Here is a 16006-nt window from a genome sequence, read left to right on the forward strand (position 1 = left end):
CTCTTGAGCTCTGAGGACTCCTGTTGAAAAATAATAGTATGTGTGTATTGAGCTTCAAATTCAGCTAGGATGGGGCACCTGGGTGGCTCAGTCGGTTAAGCATCTGCCTTTGGCTCAGGTCATGATCCCGGGGTCCTGGGATCGAGTCCCACATCGGGCTCCCTGCTCAGCAGGGATCCTGCTTCTCCCTTTGCCTCTGCCTCTCTCCATATGTCTCTCATGAATAAATAAATAAAATCTTTAAAAAAAACAAAAACAACAAATTCAGCTAGGAACTAAAATTTCATCTGTTATTAGCTTGGAGTATCTCTCATCACTCTATGTCCAAAACCCTATGCTAACCTCTTAGAATAGAAGGTAACCTGGGGGGGCACCTGGGTGGCTCAGTCGTTAAGCGTCTTCCTTCGGCTCAGGTCATGATCCCGGGGTCCTGGTATCGAGCCCCGCATCGGGCTCCCTGCTCGGCGGGAAGCCTGATTCTCCCTCTCCCACTCCCCCGTCTTGTGTTCCTCTCTCATTGTCTCTCTCTGTCAAATAAATAAATAAAATCGTAAAAAAAAAAAAAAAAAAGGTAACCTGGGGTGCCTGGGTGGCTCAGATGGTTGGGCATCTGCCTTCGGCTCAGGTCAGGATCCCAGGATCCTAGAATTGAGCCTGCTTCTCCCTCTCCCTCTGCCTGCCGCTCCCCCTGCTTGTACTTTCTAATAAAAAATAAATCTTAAAAAAAAAAAAAAAGAATATAAGGTAACCTGTTATCTCATCTTTTTAGGATCTTTCCTTAAAGTGAAGCAGACAGGACATCAGCAATAAAAACTACTTAGTTGTGCAAGTCAGTATATGCTAAATATCAAATGAATGGTACAGACAGTAAATGCAGTAAGAATTCAGAGGGAGGAGAGCTTGTTGTGGGTGGGGACAGTTTAAGGAGCATTTCATAAAGAAATTAGCACTTAACTTGGGCCTTAAGAAAAAGGGAAAATGGAGCATCGGGCTCCCTGCTCAGCAGGGAGTCTGCTTCTCCCTCTGACCCTCCCCCCTCTCATGCTTTCTCTCGCTCATTCTCTCTCTCAAATAAATAAATAAATCTTTAAAAAAAAAAAAAGAAAAAGGGAAAATGGAAACACAACTTATCAAAATTGTGAGGTGCAGCAAAAGCTATGCTTACATGAAAATTTATAACATTGAATGTATATGTTAGAAAAGAAAGATCTAAAATCAGTAATCTAAGTTTCTTGCTTAGGAACCTAAAAAGTAAGGGCAAACGAAATCCACAGTAAGTAGAAAAAAGAATAAGAGAACAGAAATCAATGAAATTGAAAACAGGAAATCAGTAGAGAAAATCAATGAAACCAAGAACTGTTTCTTTGAAAAGATCAATAAAATCTGTAATTCTCTAGCCAGGCTAACTAAGAAAAAAAGAGAGAGAACACAAATTACTAATATCAGAAATGAAAGAGGGGACATCACTACAGACCCTGTGGACATTGAAAAAATAATCAAGGAATACTAAGAGCAACTCTGTGCCCACAAATTTGGTAACCTAATGAAATGGACCACATCCTTGAAAGACATAATCTTCCAAAATTCACACAAGAAGAAAGAGACAATCTGAATAGGCCTCTACCTATCAAAGAAATTATATCTGTAATTAATAACCGTCCAAAACAGAAAGAACCAGTCCCAGATGGGTTCACTGGTAAATTCTACCAAACATTTAGGGAAGAAATTATACCAATTTTCTACAATCTCTTTCAGAAGATAGTAGCAGAGGGAATACTTCCTAACTCATTCTATAAGCCCAGCATTACCCTAATACCCAAACCAGGCATAGACATTACAAGAAAACTACAGACCAAGATTTTTCACGAACAGAAATGCAAAAATTTTCAACAAAATATTATCAAATTGAATCCAATATATAGAGAGTTATATACTACAACCAAGTAAGATTTATCCCAGGTATGCAAGGTTGCTTAAACATTTGAAAATTAATTAATGTTTAGGTGATGAATGTGTTAACTAACCTTATTGTGGTAATCATTTCACTATATATATATATATATATATACATACACACATATTATCACATTTTACACCTTAAACTTACACAATGTTACTTGCAAATTATATCTCAGTAAAGCTGGAAAAAAAATCAATGTAATCCTTTACATCAACAGATTAAAGAAAAATCACATAATCCTATCAATAGATGCAAAAAAAAAGCATTTGAAAAAAAATCTAACAATCATGATAAAAACTCTCAGTAAACTAGGAATAGAAGGAAGCTTACTCAATTTGATAAAGAATATATTAAAAAACCTATAGCTAACATTATACTTAATGGGAAGAAACTAGAAACTTTCCCAGTAAAATCAGAACAAGGCAAGGATATCCTTCTCACTACTTCTTTTCAACATCATACTGGAAGTCCAGCTAATTCAATAAGCCAAGAAAAGGAAATAAGAGGAATACAGACTGAGAAGAAAGAAAGAAAACTTTGTTTGTGCATGACTTAATTGTCTATGTAGAAAATCTGAAATAGTTGACAAAAAAACACCTGAAACCGAAACATTTATAACAAAGTTGCAGGATATAAGGTTGATATGCAAAAGTCAGCTGCTTTCCTATATATCAGCAATGAACAAATGGAATTTGAAATTAAAAACACAATCCAAAATAATCCTTGTGGGACGCCTGGGTGGCTCAGCTGGTTAAGCATCTGCCTTCGGCTCGGGTCATGATCCCAGCGTCCTGGGATCAAGTTCCGCATCGGGCTCCTTGCTTGGCGGGGAGCCTGCTTTTCCCTCTGCCTGATGCTCCCCCTGCTTATGCTCTCTCTTTCTGACAAATAAATAAAATCTTTAAAAAAAGTAGATTGCCTTTAAAAACAAAACAAAACAAAAACCAAAACAAAACAAAAACCAAAATAATGTTTGTGACCTTGGATCAGGCAAAGCCTTCTTACATGTGATGCCAAAAGCACAAGTGACAAAAGAAAAAAATAAATTGGACTTCATCAGAATTAAAAGCTGTGTTTCAGAACACAGTCCAAAAAGTGAAAAGACAATTCACAGAATGGGAGGAAATATTTGTAGACAGTTATCAGACAAGGAACTTGTGCCCAAAAAATACAAAGAACTTCCAACTTAATTATAAAAAGACAAGTAACTTGGTTAAAAAATGGGCCAAAGACCCTAAGACACACCTCCCCAAAGAAGATATACAGATGAGAAATAAGCATATGAGAAGATGCTTCACATCTTGTCATCAAGGAAGTTTAATTTAAAACAATCATGAGGGGCACCTGGCTGGCTCATTTGGAAAAGCATGCAACTCTTCATCTTGGGGTTGTGAGTTCGAGCCCCACATTGGGTGTAGAGATCACTAAAAAAATATAAAGTTAAAAAAAAAAGTAAAAATAAAACAATCATGAGATACCACTGCACACCTATCAGAATGGCCAATATCAACAACACTGACAACACCCAATGCTGATAAGGATGTGGAGCAACAGGAACTCTTATTCAGTGCTGGTGGAAATGCAAAATGGTACAGCCACTCCGGAAGACAGTGGGGCAGTTTCTCCCAAAACGAAACATACTTACACAATGCCAACAAAGCAGTTGCACTCCACAGTATTTACCCAAAGGAGTTGAAACTTACATCTACAGGTACAAAAACCTGCACATGGATGTTTATAGCAGCTTTATTTAAAAAATTGGCATAGGGGCGCCTGAGTGGCTCAGTTGGTTAAGCGGCTGCCTTCAGCTCAGGTCATGATCCCAGGGTCCTGGGATCGAGCCCCGCATCAGGCTCCCTGCTTGGCGGAGAGCCTGCTTCTTCCTCTCCCTCTGTCTGCCACTCTGCCTACTTGTGCTCTCTCTCTATCTCTGTTAAATAAATAAATAAAAATCTTTAAAAAAAAAAATAAATAAATAATTGGCATAACTTGGAATCAACCAAGATATCCTTTAATACGTGAATGGATAAACTGGTACATCTAGACAATGAAATATTATTCAGCCCTGAAAAGAAATGAGCTATGAAGCCATGGGAAGACATGGAGGAAACTTAAATGTCTATTACTAAGTGAAAGAAGTCAATCTAGGGGCACCTGGGTGGCTCAGTCGTTGGGCGTCTGCCTTCGGCTCAGGTCGTGATCCCAGGGTCCTGGGATCGAGCCCCGCATCGGGCTCCCTGCTCCTCGGGAAGCCTGCTTCTTCCTCTCCCGCTCCCCCTGCTTGTGTTCCCTCTCTCGCTGTGTCTCTCTGTCAAATAAATAAATAAAATCTTTAAAAAAAAAAAAAGAAAAAAAGAAAGAAGTCAATCTAAAGGCTGCATACTGTATCATTCCCATGATAACGACATTCTGGAAAAGGTAAAACTAAGGACACAGTGATAAGATTAATGGTTATCGGGGATTAGAGATTGAGGGGAGGAGGGACCAATAGGCACAGCCCAGCATTTTTAGGGCAATAAATTACTCTGTATGATATAATAATGACATATCTGTTATTATACATGTGTTCAGACCCACAGAGTGTACAATAGGAAGGGTGAACTATAATGTAAATTATGGACTCTGGGTGATGATGTGTCAGTGTAGGTCTATCAGTTGTAACAAATGTAGCATTTGGTGGGGGTTGTTGATAGTGGGGAAGGCTGTGCATGTCTGGAGGCTAGGGATATATGGCAACTCTGTACCTTCCTCTCAATTCTGCTGTGAACCTAAAACTGCTCTTAAATAAAGTCTAAAAAAAAGAAGAGGAGGAGGGAGAGCTGTCCAAGCAGAGAGAACTGTATGGGGACATCCCAGGAAGGTATAGCATAGTTCCTTCTTTGCAGTGGTTTGGTATAAAACTTCTCATTATTAGAAGAAACAAGTTAAAAAAGTGTAAGAGGCATCAGAATGTGGTAGCATTTTCAAGAATTTCACCTGGAGGAGGTGACTGTTGAAACAAGCACAAAATGAACTGATTGGATTAAAACTTAGCCAGGGAAGAATAAGAACAGTTAACATTTATTGAGCATATATCATATGCAGGGCTATCTTCTAAGCCTTTACACAAATTCATTCATTTAATCTTCATATAAGCCAGCATTATAGGTATTATTATTATTATTATTATTATTATTATTATTATTATTATTCCTGTTTTGCAGGAGAGTCAGTTGAGGTATTTGCCCAAGAATACTCAGCTAGTAAGTAACCAAGCATTGTCAACCACTAAACTGTCCAACTGCTTCAAGATACATTTCCGGGGTGCCTGGGTGGCTCAGTTGGTAAAGCGGCTGCCTTCAGCTCAGGTCATGATCCCAGGGTCCTGGAATCGAGTTCTGAGTTGGGCTCCTTGCTCAGCGGGGAGCCTGTTTCTCCCTCTCCCTCTGCCTGCCTCTCCCCATGCTTGTGCTCGCTCTCTCTCTGTCAAATAAACAAATAAAATCTTAAAAAAAAAAAAAAAAGAAGTTACATTTGCGTGCAGAGCTCCAATTACCAGAAGCTGAAAACTGGAGACTCATAATTGGCTTGCAGAGTATTTTTTGAAATGTTGACTTGACTGCCAATATTTAAAACTCAGGTGGCGTCTGGGTGGTTCAGTTGGTTAAGCAACTGCCTTCGGCTCAGGTCATGATCCTGGAGTTCCAGGATCGAGTCCTGCATTGGGCTCCCTGCTCAGCAAGGGGTCTGCTGCTCCCTCTGACCCTGACCCCTCTCATGCTGTCTCTATCTCATTCTCTCTCTCAAATAAATAAATAAAATCTTAAAAAAAAAATAAAACTCAGAACATTTCACATAAAGATCTAGTTTTCTTGGTAAATTGGGCATGGCCATGCCTGGGTTGCATTTCCACCAGCCTTTAATCTCTTTCTGCTCTCTTTACTGTCTGTGGGGGCATGAGCCCTCCAGTTCACATCCCACTCCTGACCCCCTCGTATCTCAGACATTGAGACTTTGTGCCAATCTTGGCTCATTCACTCATTTTGATGCCTGCCTGCTCCTGCAGGCGTAAGATCCACCCTTAGGAAACAAAGACTTGCACAGGAGAATCCCTTGCCCTTTCCTAGCAATCTTGGACTGTTTCCCCATTTTGGACTCTGAATGGATTCACGATATACCGTAGAAAGAAAAACTTGACCAATTAGAGATATGGACTAAAGAAAAAAGTTAACTTTTAAATGTGGGTACTTGGGACTATGATGATACTCTTGGTAAGTATTGTTAAACGTGTATAAAAACGTTTTATTTTAGTCCTGCTTTTCCCTCCCACAGGCCTCATTAAATCCAAAAATACAAGCATGCAGCTTAAGTAATGGGTTTATTATTGTCGTAGACCAATCAGTGATCCTGCTTGACAGTGTTTGTAGATTGCTTCAACTGCATCTTATATTTGGTAAGTCTAGTGCAATACAATAAGATAAATTGGAAGCCAGGTATAGCTTGCTACCAATTTCTACTGCATTGTCTTTTCTTTACTCCATTATTTCTAAGACTTGAAATTGGACTAATTTCAAAAAATTAATCTCAAGTGCCTTTTCTGTGCTGAGTACCAGATGCAAGGGATCCTGAGATGATCCCTTCTCTCAATAAATCTAAGGGGTACATGTATACGTAAATACATGTAAAGCAACAATTAACTACTTTGTTCATATCTTGTCCATGATTTTTAAAATTAGAATATTGTGGAAACCAGTTGAGCCCAATTTTGTTCAAGTTCCTGAATCTTGTATATGTATAGCCCTTTAGGGGCATCTGGGTGGCTCAGTTGGTTAAGCGTCTGACTTCAACTAAGGTCATGATCCCAGGGTCATGGGATCAAGCCACGCATCCGCCTCCCTGCTCAGCGGGGAGTCTGCTTCTCCCGCCCCTCCCCCACAGCTTGTGCTCTCCCTCTCTCTCTCTCAAATAAATAAATAAAATCTTTAGAATATATATAGCCCTATAAAAAGATTTTTATTTATGAGACAGAGAGAAAAACGAGTGGGGGGAGGGGCAGAGAGAGAGAATCTCAAGCAGACAACCCACTGAGCACGAAGCCCGACACAGGGCTCCATCCTAGAATCCTGAGATCACGACCTGAGCCGAAATCAAAGTCAGATGCTTAACCAACTAAGCCACCCAGGTGCCCCTATAAAAGCTTTTTAAATACTAATGAATTAATTCATTGAGTTAAAAGGCTTTAACTATGCAAATATGGACATAAGACTAAATTAAGGGACAAGTCAAGTGATTGTGCTGGAAAATAGAAGAAACATTGTGAACATTTTTTCTGAAATTTTGAGGGAGATGGTTGTTGAAGTGCTTAAGAACTTAGACAACAGAAAAGGAGTCAGGAGGTATGCATGTGAGAAGGCAATCCTGATTGCAATATGGAGGCAAGGAACTCCTATTTTGTAGAATCTTAACGTATCTACCCTGAATGGTCTACAAGATTCACAATTTCACCATGAAATAGTGTTAATGTGTAATACATTTGTGGAAAGCCTTTGTTTATGTCTTATCCAAGAGGGCTATCCTGAGCCCTCCAGTTAGCCCTGCATCATGTGTGGCTCTTCCAAGCTATCTTCCCCTGCTCTACTTTTTCGTTTTTCCAGAGAATTTACCACCTTCTTACATGTCATATAATTTATTATGCCCTAATTGTTTATCATCTATTTCTGCCTTGGAATTTGAGCTCCATGAAGGTGGGACTCTTTTGTTACTATTCTCAGATACATGCAAAAGGCCTGGAACATTGCTTAGCTTGTAGTAAGTGCTCAGTAAATATTTATTGACTGAATAAGAGTAACATTCTTTTTTATTTTAATCACCACCTTTGGGACATATTTAAGAGAAGCTTGAGTAGTTGACTTTTAATGACAAAATTGCTCTTTTTTTAATATTGAAAATAAGATTTTCGATGAAAGTTTGTAACTTTGATTTGAAATTTTCAGATACTGAAGTGGATGTAGTTGGCCTCTGTCAAGAAGGAAAGTTCCTTTTGGTTGGGGAGAGAAGTGGCAACTTACATCTTATTCATGTAACATCAAAGCAAACATTACTCACTAATGTAAGACCCTGTTATGTTTTTCATTTTTGTCACTTAAATTTTAAATTACCTCTTAAACAACTAAAACTGTAACAAACCATTACTTAATTTGTTTTTAATTAAAAGAATAATGTCCTTACATTAAATTAAAGAATCATACCTTAGAAACATATGAAGTAAATGCAAAATTGAAAAACTAAGCTTTGAATATATTCCTAGTATGCTTGTCCAAAATGGTTTTCCATTTTAAAACTAAATTGTTTGGAATTATAGGCAGAATTATTGCTAATGACTATTGATAATACTAGGCTTTAAAGAATATAATTCTTGATTGTATTTTTCTGGGTTTAATCTTATCATTTGAAATGAATTTGCAATTAGGCTTTTGTTCAGAAAGCTAATGATGAAAATCAGTGTACTTACCGGAATCTTGTTATTGAGAAAGACGGTTCAAGTGAAGGTAAGTTTTTTGAAATTTTTTTCAATGTCCTCTGACTAATATCCAATAAAGAAAATCCAGATTAACTACAAATCTAATAATTTATTAACTGCAGTTCATTTTTATGCCTCCTATACAATGTTAAATTCTCTAGTGATTCAAATAACATGATAAGAAATAAGAAATAAGTTTTTGTATTTTAGCTCTTTTCAGGGATTTAGATGTATTTTCCCTGAACATAATATTTGAAATTCATTTTTATAGTTTTAAGAGTTCTATAGATTACCAAGGAGACGTTATATTCTTTTAAAATGTTTTTGTAGGTTTCAGCATATTTATATTTTTATTTTAACAAGTGTTAATTGGACCTTAATTTATTTCATTATATCTGAGATTCTTTTTTTCCTGGCAAGTGAAGTTTGATTTATAAAAGTTTCAAAGAAGTGGGGCGCCTGAGTGGCTCAGTTGTTAAGCGTCTGCCTTCGGCTCAGGTCATGGTCCCAGGGTCCTGGGATCGAGCCCTGCATTGGGCTCCCTGCTCTGAGGGAAGCCTCCTTCTCCCTCTCCCACTCCCCCTGCTTGTGTTCCCTCTCTTGCTGTGTCTCTCCCTGTCAAATAAATAAATAAAATCTTTAAAAAAAAAAAAAGTTTCAAAGAAGTTAGCATTGTTTTGCAAATAACTTACCAGTTCTTTCTAAAATACTTTATCTGTATCATTACCATATTGTTTGATGATTAGAATTTAAAATGAGCAAATTGACATACTTTTAAGGTAGGTCCAAACACTTAAATTTTTTTTAAGATTTATTTATTTATTTGAGAGAGAGAGAGTACTCACGGGAGCGAGGGGTGAGGGCAGAGGGAGAGGGAGAGAGAGTCTCAAGCAGACTCTGCACTGAGCATGGAGCCCAACACAGGGCTCGATTTCATGACCCTGGGATCATGACCTGAACTGAAACCAAGAGTCAGGTACTTAACTGACACTTAACCGACTGCACCACCCAGGTGCCCCCAAACACTTAAATTTTATATCTGTGCATCTGTTAGAAAAACTGGCTTGATTTTATTTCAATAGGTACCTATTATATGCTGCTGCTTACAAACAATGGATTTTTTTGTATTACAAACCTTCAACTTGCAAAAATTCAACAAGGTAAATAATAGATTTTTTTTATTATTATTATTGATTTGTAGCAATATTTCTTACTAGTTTTTTGGGTAAAATTTTAAATATTCTCTTTAAGAATATTATTTTAGTTTAATTAGGTTCTAAAATACCAGCTGTAGTTTTAAGTATTCATATATTGCTTATTCTTCACTATTAAGGCTGCAACAGAATCTGAAGAAATGTACATTGTTTACAGCCTTCAAGGAGTTTATAGCTTAGTCGGGGAGACCAGACACACACTAGCATAGTAATAAATGCTTTTTGATGGAATGAATGAACCTGGAAACTGATATGACTGTATAAACATGTTAACAATACAAGCAATAATCCATAGTACGTGCTAAGTGAATGGTATGGACCATACATCCCTCTGAGCTGGGAAAGGTTGAGGAATTTGTTTGGGGCATGTGTTCAACAAATATTTTTTCATAGTCTTAATGCCAAGAATGTACAAAGTCCTGGGGATACCACAAGACATAGTTTTTCATAGTTTAGAGAAGGAACCAGACAAGTAAAAGCACTCTTCCAAAATGGTGTGCAAAGTGATGAAGACCTTACAGGTAGGACTTCAGAGCTTGAGAAGAGAGTTGGAGCAGGGAGACCACCCTTTAGGAGGGAGAAACGTGGTAAGGGAAAGTATGCAGTCGCACTCCAGGGACAAAGAGGCAGCCTAGCTGGTGCCGTATGACAAGTTGTCACAGTTGGTATCAGTGGTCAAGGGCAAAACTGAAAAGTCACCAATGCTTCTCACTAGAATAGTGTATATAATCTCACCCTGATACACAAGGGTGACTTGTATGTGTTTTATAGGTTAATACTGTAACTTTAGTCGTTCTCTCCTTTCATGCAGCGATTGAGAATGTAGACTTCAATACAGCAAAAAAGGTAAGAAAAGAAAACCACAGTTTCCTTTTGAAACTTATATTTAATGTAAGTTTAGGAGAGTGTTTCTGGATACTGTCTAATGGTTGATATTTTGGGAATTAATGTGATATAACATTTTAATAACATTGCCATTTAAAAATGCATTTATAGGGGCTGGCTCCCTCAGTGGAGCATGCAACTCTTGATCTCAGGGTTGTGAGTTTGAGCCCCATGTTGGGTGTTGAGATTATTTAAAAATAAAATCATTTAAAAAAAAAGAGATGTATTTAAAAATAAATAAATAAAAATAAAAATGCATTTATGGGGCCCCTGGGTGGCTCAGTCATTAAGCATCTGCCTTCGGCTCGGGTCATGGTGCCAGGGTCCTGGGATCGAGCCCTACATCGGGCTCCCTGCTCGTGGGAAGCCTGCTTCTCCCTCTCCCACTCCCCCTACTTGTGTTCCCTCTCTCGCTCTCTCTCTGTCAAAATAAATTAAAAAATCTTTTTAAAAAAATGCACTTAAAACAGATTGATTTAAACTCATTTTTACCAACTTTCCAAGGAATTTGGACTGTGGAGCATATATTGACGGTTTTTTTTTTTTAATTTTGCAGTTACAAGGACAAATCAAGTCTGGTTTTATTTCTACTGAAAATTATCATACTCTTGGTTGTCTCAACCTTGTGGCTGGAGATTTAGCAAGTGAAATTCCTGTGATAATTGGGGTAATTCTTTCTATAAAATTTTATTTTTTTGCTTCTGAGGTGTTTCTTCATTAGCACATAGTTTTGATTAAATTACGAATTAATTTGTAATGTGTAACAGAAACAGAGAAATTGTAAAATTAAAGTCATAAAATTAACTCAGTAAGTACACCTAAGTTTCTATGTTGGAAAACATAGTGCATCTTTTTTTCACTAATTTCTATCTGAAATTTACCATTTCTTTCACTTATGAATCTAGGCAAAAACAATGAAAATCTAATTATATTCAAGGAGTATATTCTAATTGTATTCAAGGAATAGGCAACAATTCAATATAATTACAGCATTTGTAGCATTTTTACCTGCCAGATTTATATTTTATATTAAGAAGCAGCCACATTTCTCTATGTATCCAGTTCAGTATTTCATCAGGGTTTCAAATGATATAAATTAATATTTTTGAATTTTGTTTTCAAAAATTTGTGGTTACTTTAATGAAAATACTTAACCAAAAACTATATCTCATCCTACTGGAAGAGGTCTTAAAGTTTACCCCATGTCTTTGCAGTGAGTTACGTGAATATGCCCGCTCCTTAATAAAAATCATGTGATAACAGCAAACAGCCAAGTTTGCTGTTCTTTCCATTCTGTTCTGTTGAAAGCAGACTAAGTGAGGAACTGGAAGATAAAAGCTAGTTGGGCTTGAATACATTAGTATATTTTGAAATTAGTAACGTGTACAACTTGGGTGTTTCTACTTCGAGGAGACTTCAGATCTGAGAGCGAAATTTGCAATTGATGTGCTGTTTCACCTCTGTAGGGAACCGGTAATTGTGCAGTCTCAAAATGGGAACCAGACTCTTCAAAAGAAGGAATGACAGTTAAGAATGTTCTTAATACAGAGATTATTAAAGGTAAAATAAGTTAATGAAACTAGTTGGGGTCATTATGAGTGAGTTTTAATTTTCATGTCAATATGCTAAGTCTGGTGAATGGGCCATTTTACCTTACTGCTCTTTGAAACAAGCCAGATTAGTTTGATAATTGTCCACATACATGACTGTTCCTGACCTGTTTCAGTTTTTACTCTTCATTTTGGGAGGTTTTACATTTTAGTTGTCATCTAAAAATATATAGAGGCAGGAATATGAGAATGGGAACTTTTTGTTTAAGGGTAGTAGTTCTGCCTTTCCATAAATAATGGTAGTTTATTATTTAAACATGGCTATCTGTAACACAAAAATGTAATCTTTACACACATTGCTTTCTCTTTTGTAGGTGCAAAGAAGTTCCAGTTGATAGACAATCTACTTTTTGTTCTTGATACTGATGTATGTTTCCGATATTTCTCTTTCGGTGTTTTCATTTTGTATAATGTAGAGCAACAAAAATTTGTCAGACTTAACAAAGACAAGGACTTTAGCTGGGGTGGATTACTATCTGGTGTGCTGTGCTTTATTTCAGTACACATATCAAACGATAGATCCTGCAATGTAAGATCTTGAAATGTCATTAAGATGTGTCCGTGATATGTCTCTTTTTACAGAATGTGCTGAGCGTCTGGGATATTTACACTCTGATTCCCATATGGAACTGGCCCTCTCTTCACATCGAAGAGTTTCTTCTTACCACAGAAGCAGATTCTCCTTCATTAGTCACCTGGTACATTATGACACCAATAGTGATTTCCCTTCTTTATAACCAGGTTTCTTGTCATTCGTTATGTATTACATTCTCACTAACCCTGTGGACAGACTGACAGGGTAAGGACCATTCCATTGTTGGCCAGATTCATTGAGAACAAATAGGCATTACAAACCTCCAAGTGGTTGTGTTAGAAAGAGTGTCAATCTGTGCCATAAACATGAAGAAATCAGGTTCATTGTCTTCTGTGGGAATTAGTTTTAACCTTTTAGAATATTCCTTTGACTTAGCCTGTATCTAGCAATTGGCAAAGCTTATTTGAATCACTTAAACCTTTTTCTCTCTTTTAGGCAAGGGATTACAAATCTCAAATTAGTAGCTCTGACAACTACTACTGATAAGAAGGTATTAGAAAATTGTATTTCACATTTGTCCACATTATGTGTTAGAAATAGCATTAAATAATATGAAAGTGGTTAAGTAGTGCCCATAGCATTTTTACTCTGTGTTGACACAGACTTGACAAATCAGAAGTAATCCTGCAGAGTCTTTTTTACTTATTAAAAAAAAAAAAAATGGAAGGGCACCTGGGTGGCTCAGTCAGTTAAGCGTCTAGCTCTTGATTTTAGCTCAAGTCATGATCTTAGGGTTGTGAGATTGAGCCCCGCACTCAGAGCAGAGTCTGCTTGTCCCCGTCCCTCTGTTCCTCCCCCCCACTCATGTGCTCTCTCTCTCTCTCTCTCTCTCTCTCATAAATAAATAAATAAAATCTTAGAAAATTGGATATAAATCTCAGCTCCCCATTTCAAATGGAGCAATATTAAAAATATCCACAAGAAAATGTTTATTAGAGTGACTCCTACAGTTAGGAATTACATTCACCTTAAATACAAATTGTAGAATGAACTTCAGGTATATGCTTTTTCATTCAACAGATTTGGAGGGTGGAATAGGGCATAATTTTATATGTAACATTTAAATAATACAGTAATGGACCTAATTATAAAATTGTTTTCTTGTACCAAATGTTTTAATCTAGGCCCATGATTATGAAGTACTATCCTGTTCTTATAAATTTATATGACCTACTATACTAATTGCTCTTCTTCTATTTTTCTTAGATGAAAAATCTCATGGTTTATTCATTACCTACGATGGAAATACTGTATTCTTTGGAAGTATCTAGCGTTTCCTCTCTGGTCCAATCCGGAATTAGCACAGTATGTTGATATGTATTTTGTACTTTATAATAAAAAACATTAAGTAAGCTAGGGGGCACCTGGCTGACTCAGTCAGAAGAGCATTTATTCTTGATCTCGGGGTTGTGAGTTTGAGCCCCATACTGGGTGTAGAGATTACTTAAATAAATAAATAATATTTTTTTCCCTTTGAAGTTAAGTAAGCTAAGCATGAGTGGAAATTTGTGTAATACCTGGACAGATCTCAGGTTTACAACTATATTTATTATTACCAGATGTTTTCAAATACACTTGCCAAAGACCAGTCTTCATATAAGGAAAAGAAAAGCATATTAATCAAATAAAACCTGAAATCATCTACTTACTCAGTTTTCTTGTGTCTCCACAGAAAATATGAATGATAAGTAATTTGGGGGGAGGGTCATTGCTTTTATGGACTTATCTTTTAATTATAATCTTTTTAAAGAACATTTATTACATTTGTTTCGTATATTCAAACACAGACACACTATATTTTTCCAAACCATTTGGAATTTACTTGCAGACATCATGGTCTGTTACCCCTAAATGCTTCAGGAGGTCTCTCCTAAGACTAAGTGCGTTCTTCTATAGCACAATTATCACTCAGAAAATTTAACATTAATACAATACTATTATGAAGTATACCATCCAAATCCAGATTTTACCAATGGTGCCAATTACTTTAAAACTTTTTTTTCCTTGATCCAGCATCCAGTCAAGCATCATGCATGGAATTTTGTTGTCATGTTCACTTGGTAGTCTGCTTTAATCTGTAATAGTTCCCTAGTCTTTTTGTTTTTTTAAGACATTGACATTTTCTGAATCCTAGCCTGTTGTGTTATACAGTGTCCCTCTATTTGGATTTGTCACAATTAGATGCATGTTGAGCTTTCCTGGCAAGGATACCACATAGGTAATACTGTATTGAACTGTGTCACATTAAGGGGCTCATGTCCATTTGTCCTATTACTAGTGATGACAAGTGTGATAACTTGGTCAGGGCAATTCTGCCAGATTCCTCCACTGTAAGGTATTTTTTCCCTTTTATCATTGCTAAGTAGATTCTGTGGTGGTATTCTGAGACTCCGGGAATATCCTTTTCCCCATTGGTTTTTTGCAGTGAGTTTAGAATCCATTGATGGGGGGGCGCCTGGGTGGCTCAGTCGTTAAGCGTCTGCCTTTGGCTCAGGTCATGATCTCGGGGTCCTGGGATCGAGCCCCGCATCGGGCTCCCTGCTCAGCGGGAAGCCTGCTTCTCCCTCTCCCACTCCCCCTGCTTGTGTTCCCTCTCTCGCTGTATCTCTGTCAAATAAATAAAATCTTTAAAAAAAAAAAAAAAAAAAGAATCCATTGATGGTTAATTCTCACCTAAACCAGTTGTTACCTTAGTAACTATAAAATGAATTATTTCTATATTTCAATTTTAAACATTTTTTTTTATTGTTGTAGGATACCATATACCTTCTGGAAGGAATTTGCAAAAATGATTCAAAGTAGGTCATGTTTTATTTTATCAAATAAGTTGTTAAATAGCAGCTAAGTTACAATTTACTTATTAATATTAATGACCAATACACTTACAGGAAAAACATTTTTCAGGGGCGCCTGGGTGGCTCAGTCGTTAAGCATCTGCCTCCGGCTCAGGTCATGATCCCGGGGTCCTGGGATCGAGTCCCACATCGGGCTCCCTGCTCAGCGGGAAGCCTGCTTCTCCCTCTCCCACTCCCCCTGCTTGTGTTCCCTCTCTCGCTGTGTCTCTTTCTGTCAAATAAATAAATAAAATCTTTAAAAAAAAAAAACTTTTTTCAGATTATCTGAAGACTCGGTCTCTGTCGTGGTACTCAGGTGTCTTACAGAAGCTTTACCAGAAAACAGGTAACTTCTCATTTTCTTTTGAGCTTTACCCCTTAATGATAAACTTAAATTCCCTGATTAATA

At 37.2% G+C, this 16006-nt stretch overlaps 1 protein-coding gene across 6 annotated transcripts in view; it reads left to right on the plus strand.

The window, feature by feature from the left end:
- The window catches only part of KNTC1 (kinetochore associated 1), a 100031-nt gene that overhangs the window by 30287 nt on the left and 53738 nt on the right, over positions 1-16006 (plus strand). For all 6 annotated transcript variants that reach the window (XM_081802326.1, XM_081802321.1, XM_081802322.1 and 3 more), the window contains 13 exons: positions 6272-6392; positions 7933-8048; positions 8409-8487; positions 9542-9619; positions 10485-10519; positions 11115-11225; positions 12025-12118; positions 12483-12535; positions 12751-12866; positions 13199-13253; positions 13970-14068; positions 15518-15561; positions 15878-15943. In XM_081802326.1, coding sequence (XP_081658452.1) covers positions 6272-6392; positions 7933-8048; positions 8409-8487; positions 9542-9619; positions 10485-10519; positions 11115-11225; positions 12025-12118; positions 12483-12535; positions 12751-12866; positions 13199-13253; positions 13970-14068; positions 15518-15561; positions 15878-15943 — 1067 coding nt within the window. The remainder of the gene's footprint in view (positions 1-6271; positions 6393-7932; positions 8049-8408; positions 8488-9541; positions 9620-10484; positions 10520-11114; positions 11226-12024; positions 12119-12482; positions 12536-12750; positions 12867-13198; positions 13254-13969; positions 14069-15517; positions 15562-15877; positions 15944-16006) is intronic.

The sequence above is a fragment of the Leptonychotes weddellii genome, chromosome 13, assembly GCF_054177405.1.
Source record: "Leptonychotes weddellii isolate Sample4059 chromosome 13, ASM5417740v2, whole genome shotgun sequence".
NCBI lineage: Eukaryota > Metazoa > Chordata > Mammalia > Carnivora > Phocidae > Leptonychotes > Leptonychotes weddellii.